Below are 16,135 nucleotides of genomic sequence, written 5' to 3'. Positions count from 1 at the left end.
TCCTTCCACACACCTCTCCTTCTCCTCCACACACCTCTCTTTATCCTCACCACACCCATGACAATGCACACACTGATAATAATCCCTCCACGCACACGTCCGATCAACACCCAGCGTATCTCTGCCCAGCAGCCGCATATTTAGGTAGTGAATCACAGCCGTCTCAACCCCAGGCAACAAACAATGTGGAGAACCAAATATGTGATTCATGAGCGCCACTACCATTGCATCGTGTGCCAGCTGTACGATAACCATGTCGGATGTGAATGTCTGGTGATGGGGTAACGGGGATGTTGGCAGCCATTGCTTGAAGAGGAATGTTGCTGTTTTGGGCTCGTTGGTAGCTGTGGTGTGTGCACGGTGAAGCAGGTAGTGCTGCTGGGCTTTAGGGATCGCGGTGGAGAGGATTGTCGCGAAGTTTAGGTTGGGGACTGCATTGTCCAGCATGCATATCTGTAATGACAAAAAAAGCCAGAAAGCTTTTGCCGTTATGAGAACGCCCTTCACGCACTTCAGACACGTACCTGATTCATCTGAGGGCCATTCATCTCTCTCCCGAGATTCTCACCACGGTGCACATACTCGTCTGCATTTATCGCAGCCCATAGATCGTATCGAGGACCAACACGTGTGTCAGATGAGACACGGCGTTGGTTTCTGAATACTTGGGAGGCCTTGTCATAGTTCTGGTCTTGGATTTTGGTGTTGCCTTCAATCAGTGCGATTGTGTATCGACATGCGTACTATGTGAGATGAAATGTGTTAGGCACCTTACTACTGCATACGCCCGTTTCTTGGCTGGTTGAGGCTTACCATCCAAAGCTGAATAGTCTCATCCAGCGCAGTCCCAAGACTCCTTATTACGACATCTTGAGACACATTACTCTTGATTAGAGAGGTAGAGGATGATGCAGCTCGTAGCATTGCAAACACAAATTCTTCACGAGACATGTCGTCCGAGAGCTCATGTTTGGAAGAGTTTACCATGTTGTCCCTAATGACACAAAGCATAAGATATCTGTAATGGACATGAAAATGATGAATTATTGGCCATATTCAAGTTTAGCTTCATACGCCCACCATGACAACACACAGAAATGGGTATTTGCAACATGTCCAGGCGGCTTGTACGGCGATGCTGACTGTAAGAGCGACCATTGCATAATCAAATTTCTATCAACCGAGCCCAAAAACGTTTAGTACTGGAAACAACATGTTGAATCCTACTGTGCGTCCATTCCGAAAACGAAACGTGAAATCACACCATCCCTCAAACGAATACACACCACAACAAACACTCACTGAATATGATGACTGACAACCTGATGATGTTTCATGGCCCGTGTATCAGCTTCAAACTCAGACCCTAAACACGCCACGCTCCAAAACTGCTTGATTGGCAGGTTTTTGCAGAATGGAGCAATGAGCTCGATAATGATTCGTAGTTTGTCCATACGCTTCATGTTTTGTTTGGAGGCGTGTTTTATAAATGTCTTGGGTGGAGATCGAAATTGGGTCTAGCGCGATCGATCTCGCATTTTAGATCGATCTGTTACTCACAGGGTGGCAGTGTTAAGGAGGTTTTGTGACCATGTAAAACAGCGGTAACTGCGCATGATGTGTTGATAGACTAGATTCCGTGATGTACGTCATATATGACTATGTAAATATACCTGCCGACGACATGTATGAGGATGTGAAATAAACTATGCGTGTAATTAAATGCTCATAAGTAGTATGACAAAGGTATAGTAATTAGATATAATTATGTAGAATGAGACTCAGCATCCCGTAGATTCAGAAACACGTCCTCCAGCGACGTTCCTCCCACACCAACCCCAACCACATTGTTGATTTTACCAGATCGCATGCCGTCACCAAGCTCCTTCAACAGCGCCGGCATCTGTTTACTGGTATCGTCTGATGGCGGTAGTGTAAACGTTACAGAATTGGCAGTTGATTTGCTGATTGTTGATGCTAAAAAAAGGAGAGTTAAAGTCAGATGTGTGTTTTTGAAACAAATGTACATTAGAAGCGTACATGGGAAGTGGGAGTTAGTAATGGCCAAGACTTCTCGAATAGGTGATTCACTGTCCTGTTTGAAGTCAACTACGAGATGCATTCCAATGCCGAAGCGTTTCTTGAGGAATGATGTGGTGCCGAGTGTTTGGATACCACCGTGTGAAAGCACCAGTATGCGATCCGAGAGGATTTCAGCTTCTTCCATACTGTGTGTGGTTAGAATGATGGTCTTGTTTGCTTTGATTACTTGTAAAAGTTCCCAGAAATGGAGTGTTGCATTGATGTCCCTATCATTCGTTTTGTTAAGGACACCAGCAACACACGACATCCAGTCTGCTAGTTTACTCACATTCCTGTAGTCGGCTCATCGAACAGAATCAGCGATGGATTACCCAATATCGCAAGTGCAACTCCCAACCTCCTCCTTTGTCCACCACTCAACCCAGCTGCTCTCTTACTACTATTGTCTTCCAGTCCAACATCAGCTATCAGCGCATCCAGGTACGCGTCTAGATCATCTACGTTTACTCCTTTTACAGCGGCAAAGAGTTCCAGGTGTTCGTGTACTGTCAAGGAATCAAACAGGACATCTTTTTGGGTGCATATACCCAAGTTTTGTCGAATGACGTTTAACCCGAGCGGATTACGGGTATCGAGAATGTTGTAAGTTCCGTCTGGTTTTTGGATCTTCCAAAATACACTATACCGCAGAAAGACTTTGTGATTGAGTTGAAGTTTTGGGGTTGATGATGAGGAAAAAAATGAAAAGTGATGCCGACTCATACCTCCCGGATGTGGGAACCATCAACCCACATAGCAGATTACAAAGAGTCGTCTTTCCACTGCCATTATGGCCCAAAACACCCACAATCTGACCTTGATTAAGCGATAGCGAGACATCATCAATGGCTCTCGTTTCGTCTTTCGCCTTAAAAAGCTCAATCAGCCGAGTAATCCCTCCCTTCACTTGCCCCTCGTCATCAGAGCTACCCGTAAACACCTTAACCACATGAGACAATGCTGCGATATTACGTGATTCCTGTGGTATAGCACTCAAATCTACTGGGTCAATATTTGGCGACACGGTTTCAGATAATGGCATTTCCTTGTTGGATGTCGTGTCACTTTTAGGGCCAAACCAGAATTCCGAGGAGAGGAAGAATGTACGACTGAGTCCTGGCCCATTCATGCCAGGGTATCGCAATTGGACATACCAAGCCAAAAACCACCATATGACAATATCGAGGGTCAGCATACCCAGCACTTTGGGCATTTCGGTGGTTGAGACGTTAGATAAGGTAATACCAGCCAGATTTAGATCGGATTGTTGTAATATGTCGATTCCTCGTGCAAATGCTACGCCTGGTAGAAGCATCATAATCCAGCTTAAGCTTAGTTTTGCTGGTCGTCCCCATACGTATAGGGCTCCCAGAGCATAGACGACCAAATTCACAGCCATGAATAAGTTCGATGACAGTGACACGACCCGTGGATTGTATACGAATGCTGAGAGGAGAGCACCTTGAGATAACAAGCTGAGGAGGTACAAGAAGAGACACAAGAATGTCCATAGTGGTGATGAGTAGATAATGATGTTGCCCACGGTTAGGAGTAGTGTGGCTAGTAAGATTGTTGGGATGGCAAAGCAGAACTATGAGGGACAAGTTATTGTCAGCTTTCATGTATTCTCCTTCTTGGGGCGTAGCTGGGACTTTACCTCCGAAAAACATGCAGAAAACAAGTAAACCGTGGAGTCCAACCCCATGAGTATCAAAAATGGCTTGACTCCTTTATGTTTTTCATTAGCAAGACGTATCTGTACATTGGCTGAGATTGGCTGCATCGAGAACGCCAGATAATACGGTGCTAGATAAGCGATACTCGAAGCTAAAGCACCTGCTACATACGTATACGTAATTCCAGTGGCGCTACTTGTATAGTTCAAAGGATTCGGCAAAGCAGCCAATCCCTTTGCACTACGAGCTAAATTCACTAGCACCCTGTCTACATACAACTGCAACGTCGTAAACCGTGACGTGGCATACCCCGACGTAAACACGGTTTCGTTGGCGTATATGGTATATGTTGAGAGACCAGCTCCACCAGTCAAAGCTGAGCTGACATTTGTAAATGCGACACCTGCTACGACTGTGTTTGCGACCTGATATGTCCTCAAGCTTGTTTCGGAATCGAAAGCTTGGAATACGGCTGTTGGTTCGTTGGCGAGAATCAGGGATTGTAGTTGCGTGATGACTGAATTGATTGTTGTCGAGTCGTTCACGTATGCGACGTGGACACATGAGGTGCATAGTGTCGTTAGTTTTGGGAACTGGGTTGGCTGTGGATCTATGACATGAGTTGTTAGATTGTGTTGGATCCATCAGAGCGAAAAGCCTACTTGAGTCTGGTCGTTTGAGCAATGCACTTTGTAAGATCAACAAGATTGACATCTGGAACAATGGCACAAACACGGCTACGAAGGTGAGGAGCCATTCACGTGTCTAGTAGAGATGTGAGAAGAATTAAAAAATGTGGTGTTGATGTTGGCTTAAAGTGTATAGCGAACAGACTTGCAAAAAGAAGTAAACACACATGGAAACATGTATAAAAACCGTTTCACTACATACCTTGAGTCTCCAGTCCTTTCTGACCAGCGCAACAAACTGCTTTGTCTTTGACGGTTGCAAGCTGACTGAGAACACTTCCGACTGTATTGGAGACATTAGAAGTGTTCGTCGCTGTCAGGCAAGCGATATTATAATGCGACAATAAGTCCTTTTCTGCACGTGGAGGCACAGCCTATTAGTGGAAGCAAGTCGGTCAAACCCCGCACTTGTCAACGTGGAGTTCTCGACAGAATACAAAGCGGTCGCCGTCCGAGAAGGACTGAATTCTATTCCAATCTTTTAGTTGATACTTGGCCCAAGGTATCATACCGCAAACGTCGTCTTCTTTACCTCAAATGCTGAAAAAACAAAACGTGTTATAACCACCGTGTATATATCGAATGCGACACACCGTTAACTTACTAACGTTTCCGTCGAAAAATACTCTTTAGGACATACTCAGTCATGGAAAAGCCTCATTTAGCCAAGATAACTAGGCCTATGATGAGTTTCTTTGGACAATTGACAGTGATGATGGGTTTGCGATTGCTCTTGATCAGAAAAGATAGTAGATACCTATTGGCTGGTGCACTATTCCCAGCTTTGATGACACTCATTGCCACTGGATTGAGCAGAGGAATTCAAAATACTATTCCAAGCACTGGTAAGCACCTTGAAGTCGTTTGTGGAATGTGACGAGGACATGTTTCTAACAACCAAATTGTTTCTATCAACTAGCTGTCGTCTCCGCCATGTAAGATCAACGCTTTGAACGTCGGCCAAAAGAAGCGGATGACAGCCTATCTGAAACTTCAAAACCTCGAATAGACCTATTGTCGCTTCGGATTTTTCTCAAGGAAGCGCTTCTTCCCTTCTCGGCATCGTTGCAGACTCGTCAAGTCTGAGCAAACTCAACATCATCACAAGCCCAGTCACCTCCTACCTGATGGCTCTCGGCGCTCCCTCCAACTTAACGGTTGTCTCGTTTGATTCTATATCTGCATATGCTTCGAATGTAACTTCGGGATACAAGTCATCGACGTCTGGCACTGTTTCGCCTGGTGGCTTTTATTTGGATGGAGATGCTACTTCAGTGGTAAGTTGTCTTTGATGGACTTGGTACTTGACAGACCGGATGCCCATTCAACCAAAATGTACTATTAGATATACTCGCAGTCTGCTAGCTCCTCCATTTTACCGATACTCGTGTCTGCTTCTAGTATCGCAGCACAAGCTGCCGCAAATGATACTTCGCCACTATATACCCGTGCAGCATTGAGCACCCTCCCTGCGTCGACCAAAGCTTCTGACGTATCTGCTGGAATCCTGCCCAGTTTCATTGTATACGGACTGAGTTTCACGATGCCGTTCGTTGCTGGAGTTCTCGTAGACGAAATTGAAATGGGAATGCAGCAACAGCTTACAACCGCTGGATTACCATTGTCCATATACTTTGTATCGGCATTCTTGGTTGACGGACTGGTATACGTGTTTGGAGTATTTGTGATTCTGATCGTGATAAGGGCATTCGCTCTGCCGGCGTTTATGGCTACCAGTTTTCTTGGTAAGTGCATTGTGTGATGGTTGAAGACACGGATTGTTGCTAAACTTTCATATATGCTGTTAGCGTGGTTTCTGCCGATGCTATGTGCAGGTCCAGCACTCATCTGGTTGGCGTATATCGTTTCGTTCTTTTTCAAAAAATCAGCAACAGTTGCTCCGTTTCTCTCCATTAGTATGGCCATCTTTGTACGTTTTCAACTTTTACTCAAAAGTCTAACATCTCTGCTGACGCTCAATCCTTCCATCAGATCTTCATTCCATATTTCATCGTTTACTTTTTCGAAAACAACATTATTGATCCATCAACAGTTTTTGGCCTGACTATCGTCATTCCGACTTTTGGACTTTATCGAGCTATTGATGTAAGAAACGAACGACAGACACCCTTAAATTGAAGTTTCATCACTAACTAAACATACAATGTCCCCAACAGGAAATCGCAGGAACAGCCAAATCAAACCCGTATACAATATCCGACTGTTTCAATGCAAGCCGTCTCGTGCTCCCAGTATGCCTCATCCTCTTACTAGACGCCTTGATTTATGCTGGAATCGTGGCCCTCTTATCACACTTACGGGCTACAGGCCAAACATTGCGCCAATTCCTGTTTCTTGCAGCCAAACCAAAAGTCCAGCATGGTGATATGGAGGACTATAAAGCTGATCAGCTGGAGTCGGATGTGGCTGCTGAACGAAGCCGGTTGCTTCAGGGACAGGATGTAGCTTCGGATGCCATACGAGTGCTGGGACTTTGTAAAGAGTTTCCTTCGACTACAGTTGATGAAGTTAGTGGGAGGAAGGTTGCCACGATTCTTAAGAATTTGTATATGTCTGTCAGACGGGGGGAGACTTTTGCGTATTTGGGTATTAATGGAGCAGGTGAGCTCCAGTCCCTGTTTCCAAGTCATCAATATACATGAAATACTCATTTTTATAATATTTATCGATAGGAAAATCCACCACAATCAAAATCCTAACCAACTTGCTTCCACCCACATCCGGAATGGCTACAGTGGGACCGTATACTGCCATACCATTCGACAAACGCATTCCCGCAATCATTGGAGTTACCCAACAGCAAGATATATTATGGAAAAACTTGACTGGACGTGAACATTTCATGCTGTATTCGAGACTCAAGGGTCTTTCTACACAAGAAGCACGACTAGATGTAGAGACTACCATTCAAAATGTCGGGTTGAGTGAACCTGATAAACGATCAAAGCAATTGAGTGGTGGTAATAAACGAAAGATATCTGTTGGATGTGCTTTGGTTGGAAGGCCGGAGATTCTTTTCTTGGATGGTATTAGCCTTTCATGGTCCTATTTTGGATGCAAGCTTTAGCAGTAACTTCAATTCAACCAATAGAGCCAACGACTGGAATGGATGTTGAAGTCAGGCAAACGATTTGGGCTACCATAAACGATCTGAAAGAGAGAGGAGCTACGATTGTTATTACCACACACAGGTAGACTGCAACATGTCCTCTCGTACGCATATACCCAGGTGCATTAACCTATTCTCCTTCACTATCAAGCATGGAAGAAGCCGACGCACTAGCTTCCCGAATCGGCATCCTCGCAAACGGCCACCTAGCAGCCCTCGGCACTCCCCAACATCTCAAGAACCTGTACGGCCAGGGCTACAAAATCACCGTCCAAACCACATCCCCAGAATCCGCTAAAGCGCTCCCACAAGCCATGTCCCCAAAGCTGAATCTCAAGGTAGCTCAAATCATTGGTAAAACGGTACAGTTTGAGATGCCGTTGGCATCTGATACCGCCAGTCCTGAGGCGTTAAGTCAATTGTCTGAGGTCTTTGAGGCGTTTGAGGATGCCAAATTGGGGTTTGGTGTGACGGATTATAGTATTGCCCAGAATACGTTGGCGCATGTGTTTATGTCGTTGGTTAATCAGACGAGAAAGAAGTGAAGGGATGTTTGGAATGGTATGGAATTCGTCCTCATATTAATATCATTCGTATAGTAGTAATCACTGTAAATTTCTTTAAATCATATTAATACCAACTAGTTTATGACAACTAAATGCTATGATTGAAACTCTTCCATCGTCCGTTCTTGATACTCAAATAGAAGATACTGGAACACCAGATGGTCTATTCGACGAGTTCCTTTACAAATCTTCGTTATCACGTCGAATCTCTGTCAATGCTGCCAATTTCATCAAGTAAGGAACGAGACGTTCATGACCAACCGCTCAGAGGACATGGAATTCATAGCTTTTTCACTGTAAGCCTCCCCGTACACGCGTCAGTACTCGTCTCGTCTCGCTTAGGTAGCAGCTTACAAGGCGACCTGGTAATTTCACCGCCTCACCGCCTCGACCATTTCTTCCCACCCAAACGACAAGGCGTGAACTAGCAAAGAGGAAGAACCACCACTGGTATGTACTGACATGGTCCTTGAACTTGCTGCACATCTTTCTGCAGTTCCACTCTCTTTTGGTCTGCTGCGTGACTTGAACTTTCGTCTAAACATCCATTTCCCTATGTATCTTCGTTTCGAATCAAGCCTTGTCTCAAGTGGACTGCTCTCAAGTGACTATCATTTGGCACATGAACAAGCCTTGGTGCGGCTCAACTTTTACGTTGATTCTCATCCAAAACCCCGTTCATTGCTGTTGGTTTGTGCCTTCTCAGCCAATAAAAACTTGAGCTGCGACGCCTTGTCACCTCGTCAGAGGCCCCAAGAGAATGGGATGGGAGCCTCATATAAAGTTCCGTTCGCACGAGACGTCTTGCTGTTACCATCGTGCCAAAGAATCCTTCGCAGGCGTAATTGTGAATGCATTTGCAAGTCCTCGTCATTGTGGCCTGGATCAAGTCTTTTGCGGTTTGAACCGGTTTTATCTATGCGAATACAAGCGTTTGATATTCTATCCACTTCTTTATAAGTGGTTGTATTGGCTGGCTGCCAAACTACAAAACCGTGCCTGAGGGTAGCTAAGCTGTGAGCGATTTATTGTTCAATGTGGCCAAAGCCGATCCCAACCCAATTTGCAAAACACAGAGGGAACAAACATATGTCTTTTGATATACATGAGCATGGCCGTCGAAAGTACAAATAAAACCAGGACTACTATTGTTGAGTGGTGTCTTTGTATCAAACAGTCTTGATAGAAGAATGAATTGTATGAAAAAAAACTGGCAAACGCGTAGTTTCGCGAGTTCTATGCTTTGTTCTTTGTTCTTCGTTCTAGACAAACTTCTGCTGCTGCTTGGTTTCCTTACCTTCAATCTGCTCCAAAAAGCAACATAAGTGGGTCCTTACGAGAAAATTGGAATTTCATATTCAATCGCATCGCATTAAATTCTAACCGACATCGATCGCCTCTGTAGCTACCGTGCATCGTTGAGAAAACAACTGTGCATCTGAAACTGCAAGAAAGACACTATTACTGGAGCTTGGATTATTTGGATCAGGTAAAGTATCACTTATAAAATCCTTTGATCCCTCTTTTCAACGCAACTAACTCTATTTCTATCCAGGAACACCCCCATCATCAAACACACAATTTTGGTCAAATCATGGAAGGTTTTGAAGAAACTTCCAAAATCCGTCGAGTCCTCCGCCAATTACAATGCTGCTTGAAAGCCGTCAATACAGCTGCAGATGCAGCTCCCTCATCAATCCCAACCTTGATGCAACAACCTGGAAATCACTTGGAACCAATCCATCCAGCTCGAAAGCCAATCAAAACATATAAATCTTACAAGAATCGTGCTATATCTCGCATGTCAGATTCTGGATCGGGATACGCATCGCCAGTTAGGAAACCTGTTTTGGCATTACGAGATACATTTAGGGATTTAATGGCACGTGTTTGTGCTGACTGCTTCCCTGACTTGGATATGGGAGCTGCTAGTAAAGCCAGTATGAATATTGGAAGCTCGCAACTGGATGTTTCAAAGTATGTGGACTCTGTGCCTCGTTTGAGTCACTTGGCTGCTTTTGCTGTTGGACGTTTGGCTGTGGACGGCTTTTCTGTCGTGGATGCGGAGGAGTGGTATGAGGAAATACCATATCATTTGAGGAGGTACCCTGCATGCTGTCATGACCCACTGGTGTCCTTCTCGTTTTTCGCCCTTGTTTGGTTCAAAAATTGATCGATGTTGTTCACACTTATTAGTCTGGTCTTGTTAGAGCACTTGACTCAGCTGTGTCTAGTCCACCTCGGGAGTTTCCCTCGTGTTTTGGAAGGCTTCATAGATGCGTGCATTTCAGTCCATTGCTATCACCAGGTACACGTATGTTTGCTCAACCCACAGTCTTTGTGGTCTCACTTCCACACACAATAGGGATACGAGCTGCTGATCCACGTCTTAAACCATCACGCGCTAGGAACACCTAGAGATTATGACTTTGCATACGATCGTGCCATCAAACTATGTAAACCTACACCGTATCTCCACCATCTATCAACGGTCTTGACCACAAACCAAATAGTATCCCGTGAATTCCACGAATTCCAACTTAGTCTCCCTCTAAAAATCGCAGGCCCGTTGCTTGTATCCATCATGGAAGACCATGCAGACGTCCTGCTAAACACCATCGCAAAGACGTCGAAAAAACGATTTAACGAGCAAGTGCAACGAGTCGTAGCATTTGCAGTAGATGGAAATACTCGTGCTCGATACTCATTGATACGTATTTGTCAAGGAATTTTAGAATATGAAAAGCGGCCTTCTCCGGATACAGTAAAACAGATACGAGTTACTACGAGTATTCGAGAATCGTGTTTATCGACACAGACTATATTCGCAGTGCTGATATACTGTATTGACGTTCACCATACAACTCCTTTACTTGCCAAAAAAAGAGATGCATGTGCCTGGGTGCATGTTGCCGCCAAACTGTATCTAGATGCTCAAACACAGGATATAAATGTCCTGGAGTGCTTGTCAACCATTTACGAGACTCCGTTGCAACTACGGCATGTTGCGTCGTGTCTTGTATCGGAGGCTTTGGGTAGTCACGTCGACTATGCCCTAGCGGCCGAAGTATTATCATTTGGTATTACTTTAGCAGAGAGCAGCGAAGAGGATGCTAATTTGATGGTCGAAATGGACAAGGAAAGGGAGCTATATCAGGCCAAAGTCCCAGAGGTGTCGTCTTCATGGCACGTATCTGATAATTAATTTTTTGTGCCCAGCCGGTTTTCTGGACGACCTCGTACGGCAAATACGCTTGAAATTGACATTCCTGCTTACGAAATATAGGAAATATGAACCCATGTTGGACATCATGGTCAAAGCAACACCAAAAGTAGAGTCCTCGGTATTCACCATCACACCGTCAAACACCGCTACGACACCGTCTCGTAAATGTAGTCACCAGTCTCGCCATAGTAGTATGCCAAGGACTAGTTTGAGATTACCGTTAAAAACACCCATAAAAGGCCGCATCTCTTCGAGTGAAGAGCGAGAGGAGGAACCTGAAGGTGGTGAAGATCCGGCTGATTATGAAGGAAGAGATAATGATGACGAGGAGGATACGGGTGAGGAGCACGAGAAAGCAGAGAGTAAACCCGTCCGCTCAAACTCGGCCCAGCTACTGAAACGTGCAACGAGCAGTTCTTTATCTCAACAGTTTGAGGTGGATGATTGGGAGGCATCATCAGATGTAATCTCTAGTCAGAATAGTCAGACTAGTAAGAAAGGGACAAGTGGTTTTAGAGATGGACTTCGTAATCAGCCAAAAACAACAATAGCAGCAGCTCATCAGGAAGAGGAGGACGATGTTAGTATCGTGGTACCTAACCCGCTGGAGAATACCGAAAACGGCTACCACCAACAGTCACCAGCATCCAAACACTTTGCAGCAGCAGCTCGTAAAGTCTTTCGGAAAAGTAGATTGAGTCATGAGGCGCTTAGGACATTGTCGACTGTAGACACACAGTTCTCGGCGTGAAGGACATTTCTTTCTTTCTTTACGTTAAACACAACACAACAAAACATTTTTTTGGCTATGTACTCAAATCTCGTTTTTTTTTGTATTTTTGGCAGTAAATCATTTAACAACACAAACATAGTAACAATGGCATGTGACAGAGATAATATACATAAAGAATATCATGTAGGAACAACGGGTTATGAGAAACTTAAAGCTACTTGTGCAACAAAAACCTATATCAATTCCATTACCAAGCGATGGATAGACACACATATTACTTCTCCTCACATAACCCAACTCCTCCGTTTAGAAGATGACCCACCACTAGATGGCCTCTCGATCGGTCTATCCGACAGAATAGATGGTGGTATGCTAACTTCCTCATTCTCGTTTATAACAGCCAACGACGAATTAGCACCATTACTAGCACCACTACCACCGCTACTACTATTATCAGACACCTCCGGAGCTAGCGGCGACGGTGACTTCCCAAACGACCATCTCCGTGTTCCTGAGCGACTACTACGTGTCGGCGTCCTAATAACACTATCACTACCATCTATCGGTGGTTTGGGTATTACTGGTGGTAACATTTCCTTATTCAGATTCTCAATCTCAGCAATCTCAGCAGCAGGCACAATACCCTCTTTAAACGGCTGTGGCGGCGAACCATCATCCTCCTCTTCATCGTCATCTGCATCCACAGTGCTATTTTCTCGGGACGGTTCACCGCCATCCAAATCAACCATCTGGAACTGTTCGTGAAGCGGTGCAGCCTGTCGTGCCCGAGACAAGAGTAGTGAGATACCCTGAGTCCACATTCTGAAATCCATCCAGTTGGTAGGTATGAGTCGGATTAGACGATCTGATGTTATAATGTCGATCGAGTGGGTTATTGTTGGTGGATGGTTTGGTTCGAGGAGGACGGGCGGTGCTGTTCCGGTGAATTTTATGTCGGTTATGAATGCTAGACAAGAGTTGAGATTGAGTCACCAGGCAAGCAAAATAAAAGCGGTAACGAATTGCCAAACATGTTCGGCGACATTTATCTTTTACATACCAGTCTTAGTCTTGATTCCACGTCCACCTTGACTAGGAGGCTGAGGAGCCCAATTCAGTAGTCGAGAATACGGATTTACCCAAACGAATCGTAAATGTGACCTTTTGTTGCGACGGTCATATTTTTGGAACTAGTGTAAAGCAATAAAATGAGTCAACAATTTCCACCCCATTAAACCCAGGTATTGCTACATCAAAATGCTCTTACCCAAGATCCAATCATGGTCTGAGTAAGACACTCAACCGGATTAACTTTAAACATGGCCCCAGCAGATCCATCATCTACAGTCTGACCCGCTGCTACAGCCGAAGCACCATTCAAATTCATTCCATCATCAAACAAAGTCCGTTCAGACGGAGCACCTCCCAATCGCTTCCACTGCTCCATAAAATCAACCATTACATTCTCCCGATCTCTTCTTGTCGAGTTTTCACCTGTATGATCAAGACTACTAGGATGAAGCGTGACGGCACCATTACGTGAATTCAGTGCGGCATCGTCATCTGACACTTGCGGCTGATTCACGAATCGGGAAGGCATCGGCCATGGTAGCGGTGCTCGTTGCTTTTGCCGTATAGAGGTATGAGATTTGATCGAAAACATGGATCTGGAAGTAGCTGTTGGTGTACTAGTACCGTCGTTCGACTCTGCCAGTTTCGATAGGGATGATGTCGACGATGAGAATGATACGGGTTCACTTGAGGACAAGGGAGAAGGCACATCTGTACCCGTTTCAACGTGATTTAATAGATTATTACTAGATCTTCGCCTCACATTCACTGCCGTATCCGATACATCGTAAACTTGAGACAAAGGGGTTGGTGAGTTATCTGACAATCGTAGGTGTCCACCAGGCAGACCACGAATTGGATTCAGATTATCGATGGCGGCGAGTACTGATAGTAGAGGCTCAGTTTGTTGACCTCTGTCAACTGATACCACCACATCATCGTCGTTAGCAACACCACTACTATTGGATTCACTCAACTTTTCAACTGCGTTGAGGATTCTACTACTAATGAGTTCAAGTTGCACTACTTGCTGATCTGCTACGACAGGCTTCATCATTAAATCATGCTTGGGAGATGGAGACGGTGATGAAGGTCGTTTATCTTCGTCATTCTCAGCAGCAAAGTCTTCTACAACCGACCTTAATGCTCGTATAGTATCTTCAGCTTCGAGCAGCAATCTCTCCAGCTCCCCATTACGCATAGTCAATCCAGCCACTTCGTCATTGCTGTTCTTGACATCATCGTCCAACCCCTTCAGCATTTCCAGATGAAGACTCTTTGTAGGTGATGACGATCTAGGTGACATTCTAGGAGTAGTAGGTCTTGAATGTAATAGCGATCCACTACCGTGCCGTAATGCCTCTATAGTTTCTTGAGCATCACTCAACAGTTTACCCAATTCTACATTCTCGGTACTTAGAGACTGGATCTTGGTCATTGCTTCAGACAATTCAGTCTGAGTTAATGCCAATGACGTAGCTAGAGTCTCATTCATAAACCCATTACGATCAGGAGATGGTGGCATAGATGAATTAGGTGTACGGAATGGTGTTGACTTAGCAGGTGGTGTAGATGGTCTATTATCAAGATCGGAATCTGTCCTTGTCTTCGCTGGACTAGATTTCAGCTCCAGCTTACTCTGCATGCCCTGTTTCATGGAAGCTAGTTCTTCTACTTTGGCCTTAAGCTCTTTGTTGTCTCGTTGTAGTGATGCGAGAGCAGAACGATGTCGTTGAGACTCAGTTTCTAGGCTAATTTTGAGCTTTTCATGAGCAGCTTGAAGATGCTGTTCTGATGATCGTAGAGACTCTACTCGAGACTCTGCTGCTACTCGTTCTGCTTTTAATCGAGAGTTCTCATGAGACAGCTTCGTCATGTTGGCTTGTAGCTCTGCAGTATGCTCTTCAGCCTTTTGTACTCGTACTTCTAATTCATAAACTTGAGCATCCATTCGATCTAAAGGAGCGAATTGTATGTCAGCAAAAGAGCCTGAGGTTGAGGGATTGCGACTGTTCAAGCAATGTCATTCATAGGCTCGCACACAGATTCAACCGACTAGTATAACACATACCCTTGTCACTCATGGCTCTAGACAATCGATGCTTGAACATTTCAGTAGTCTCCTGCAACTCCAAGACTCGTGCCTGCGACTCAGCACACAGCTTTTCCGTTTGCTTCAACTTGAGCTGTTGCGCTCTCGAGACTTCCAACAGCGAGTTATTTATAGCATTCGACATGGCTGCATCCATACTGGGAGCATCGTTAGACTGCGATGAGGGTCGAGTATATTTCACCGTCTGAGTTCGTTTCAGACTTGAGCGTGACGGTATCAGGGCAGTTGGTTGTGGTTGAGTAGTTATAGCGGGACCTGCTGCTGGAGCTAGAGGAGATGGTGTGCTTAAACCCCACATGGGAGTGGGAGGTGGTTGTTTCAGGTCGCCAATGTTTGTCGATGAAGGTGATCTCGATACGACAGGAGTGCTGTCTGCAGAGCTACCTCGTATCTTTGTTACGACACCTTTCACGGAGGTAGTTAGGTGGTCGAAGCCTGACTTTAAGGACTTGATTTCATCAAAGGAAGGCGATGGGGAGATCCCTCGACTATCAGCATTCGTCTGATACTTTTCGAGCAGTTTGACTCGATTCCGTAACTATTTGATGGTATAAAAGATGTCTCAATACAAAGAAGCTCAATCTCTTGCGTGCTGAAAAAATCTGAACAAAATGGTTTCATGTTGGGTTAATGTTTGATTGAAATCACACCTGTTCGACTTCCTCAATAAGCAGTAGACCAGCTTCAGCAGCCAATTTGACTTCATTCTCTCGATCCTCCAGTCGTTTAAGCAGTATTTGTTCATTAAGTGTCTCGCTTCCATTTTGGATGGCCGCCAGGTTATTAAAGGAGTTGGACTTTGGAGGAGGCATCTGTCTGGTCGAGCTAGCTACTCTGTAGATATATACC

At 44.9% G+C, this 16,135-nt stretch overlaps 3 protein-coding genes across 3 annotated transcripts; 1 reads left to right on the top strand and 2 right to left on the bottom strand.

The window, feature by feature from the left end:
* Positions 1-1,765: 1,765 nt before the first annotated feature.
* Positions 1,766-4,745, bottom strand: SmJEL517_g02744 (uncharacterized protein; the record flags this gene model as incomplete). Its single annotated transcript, XM_031168672.1, has 7 exons — positions 1,766-1,977; positions 2,041-2,309; positions 2,372-2,722; positions 2,808-3,673; positions 3,740-4,368; positions 4,421-4,523; positions 4,650-4,745. The coding sequence occupies 7 exons, from the start codon at positions 4,743-4,745 to the stop codon at positions 1,766-1,768; spliced, it is 2,526 nt and encodes an 841-aa protein (XP_031025366.1).
* Positions 4,746-5,093: 348 nt separating this feature from the next.
* Positions 5,094-8,122, top strand: SmJEL517_g02743 (uncharacterized protein; the record flags this gene model as incomplete). The annotated part of the gene is made up of 10 exons (XM_031168671.1): positions 5,094-5,292; positions 5,367-5,382; positions 5,457-5,724; positions 5,793-6,192; positions 6,256-6,377; positions 6,440-6,553; positions 6,625-7,069; positions 7,141-7,494; positions 7,560-7,659; positions 7,729-8,122. 10 exons carry the CDS (start codon positions 5,094-5,096, stop codon positions 8,120-8,122), a joined length of 2,412 nt encoding a protein of 803 aa, XP_031025379.1.
* A 4,264-nt stretch (positions 8,123-12,386) lies between these two features.
* SmJEL517_g02742 (uncharacterized protein) lies at positions 12,387-16,098 on the bottom strand (the record flags this gene model as incomplete). Its single annotated transcript, XM_031168670.1, has 5 exons — positions 12,387-13,069; positions 13,163-13,292; positions 13,370-15,129; positions 15,245-15,824; positions 15,937-16,098. 5 exons carry the CDS (start codon positions 16,096-16,098, stop codon positions 12,387-12,389), a joined length of 3,315 nt encoding a protein of 1,104 aa, XP_031025361.1.
* Positions 16,099-16,135: the final 37 nt, after the last annotated feature.

Source organism: Synchytrium microbalum (assembly GCF_006535985.1).
Source record: "Synchytrium microbalum strain JEL517 chromosome Unknown SmJEL517_scf0012, whole genome shotgun sequence".
Taxonomy (NCBI): Eukaryota; Fungi; Chytridiomycota; class Chytridiomycetes; order Synchytriales; family Synchytriaceae; genus Synchytrium; species Synchytrium microbalum.
This window is presented reverse-complemented; position numbering and strand designations above follow the sequence as displayed.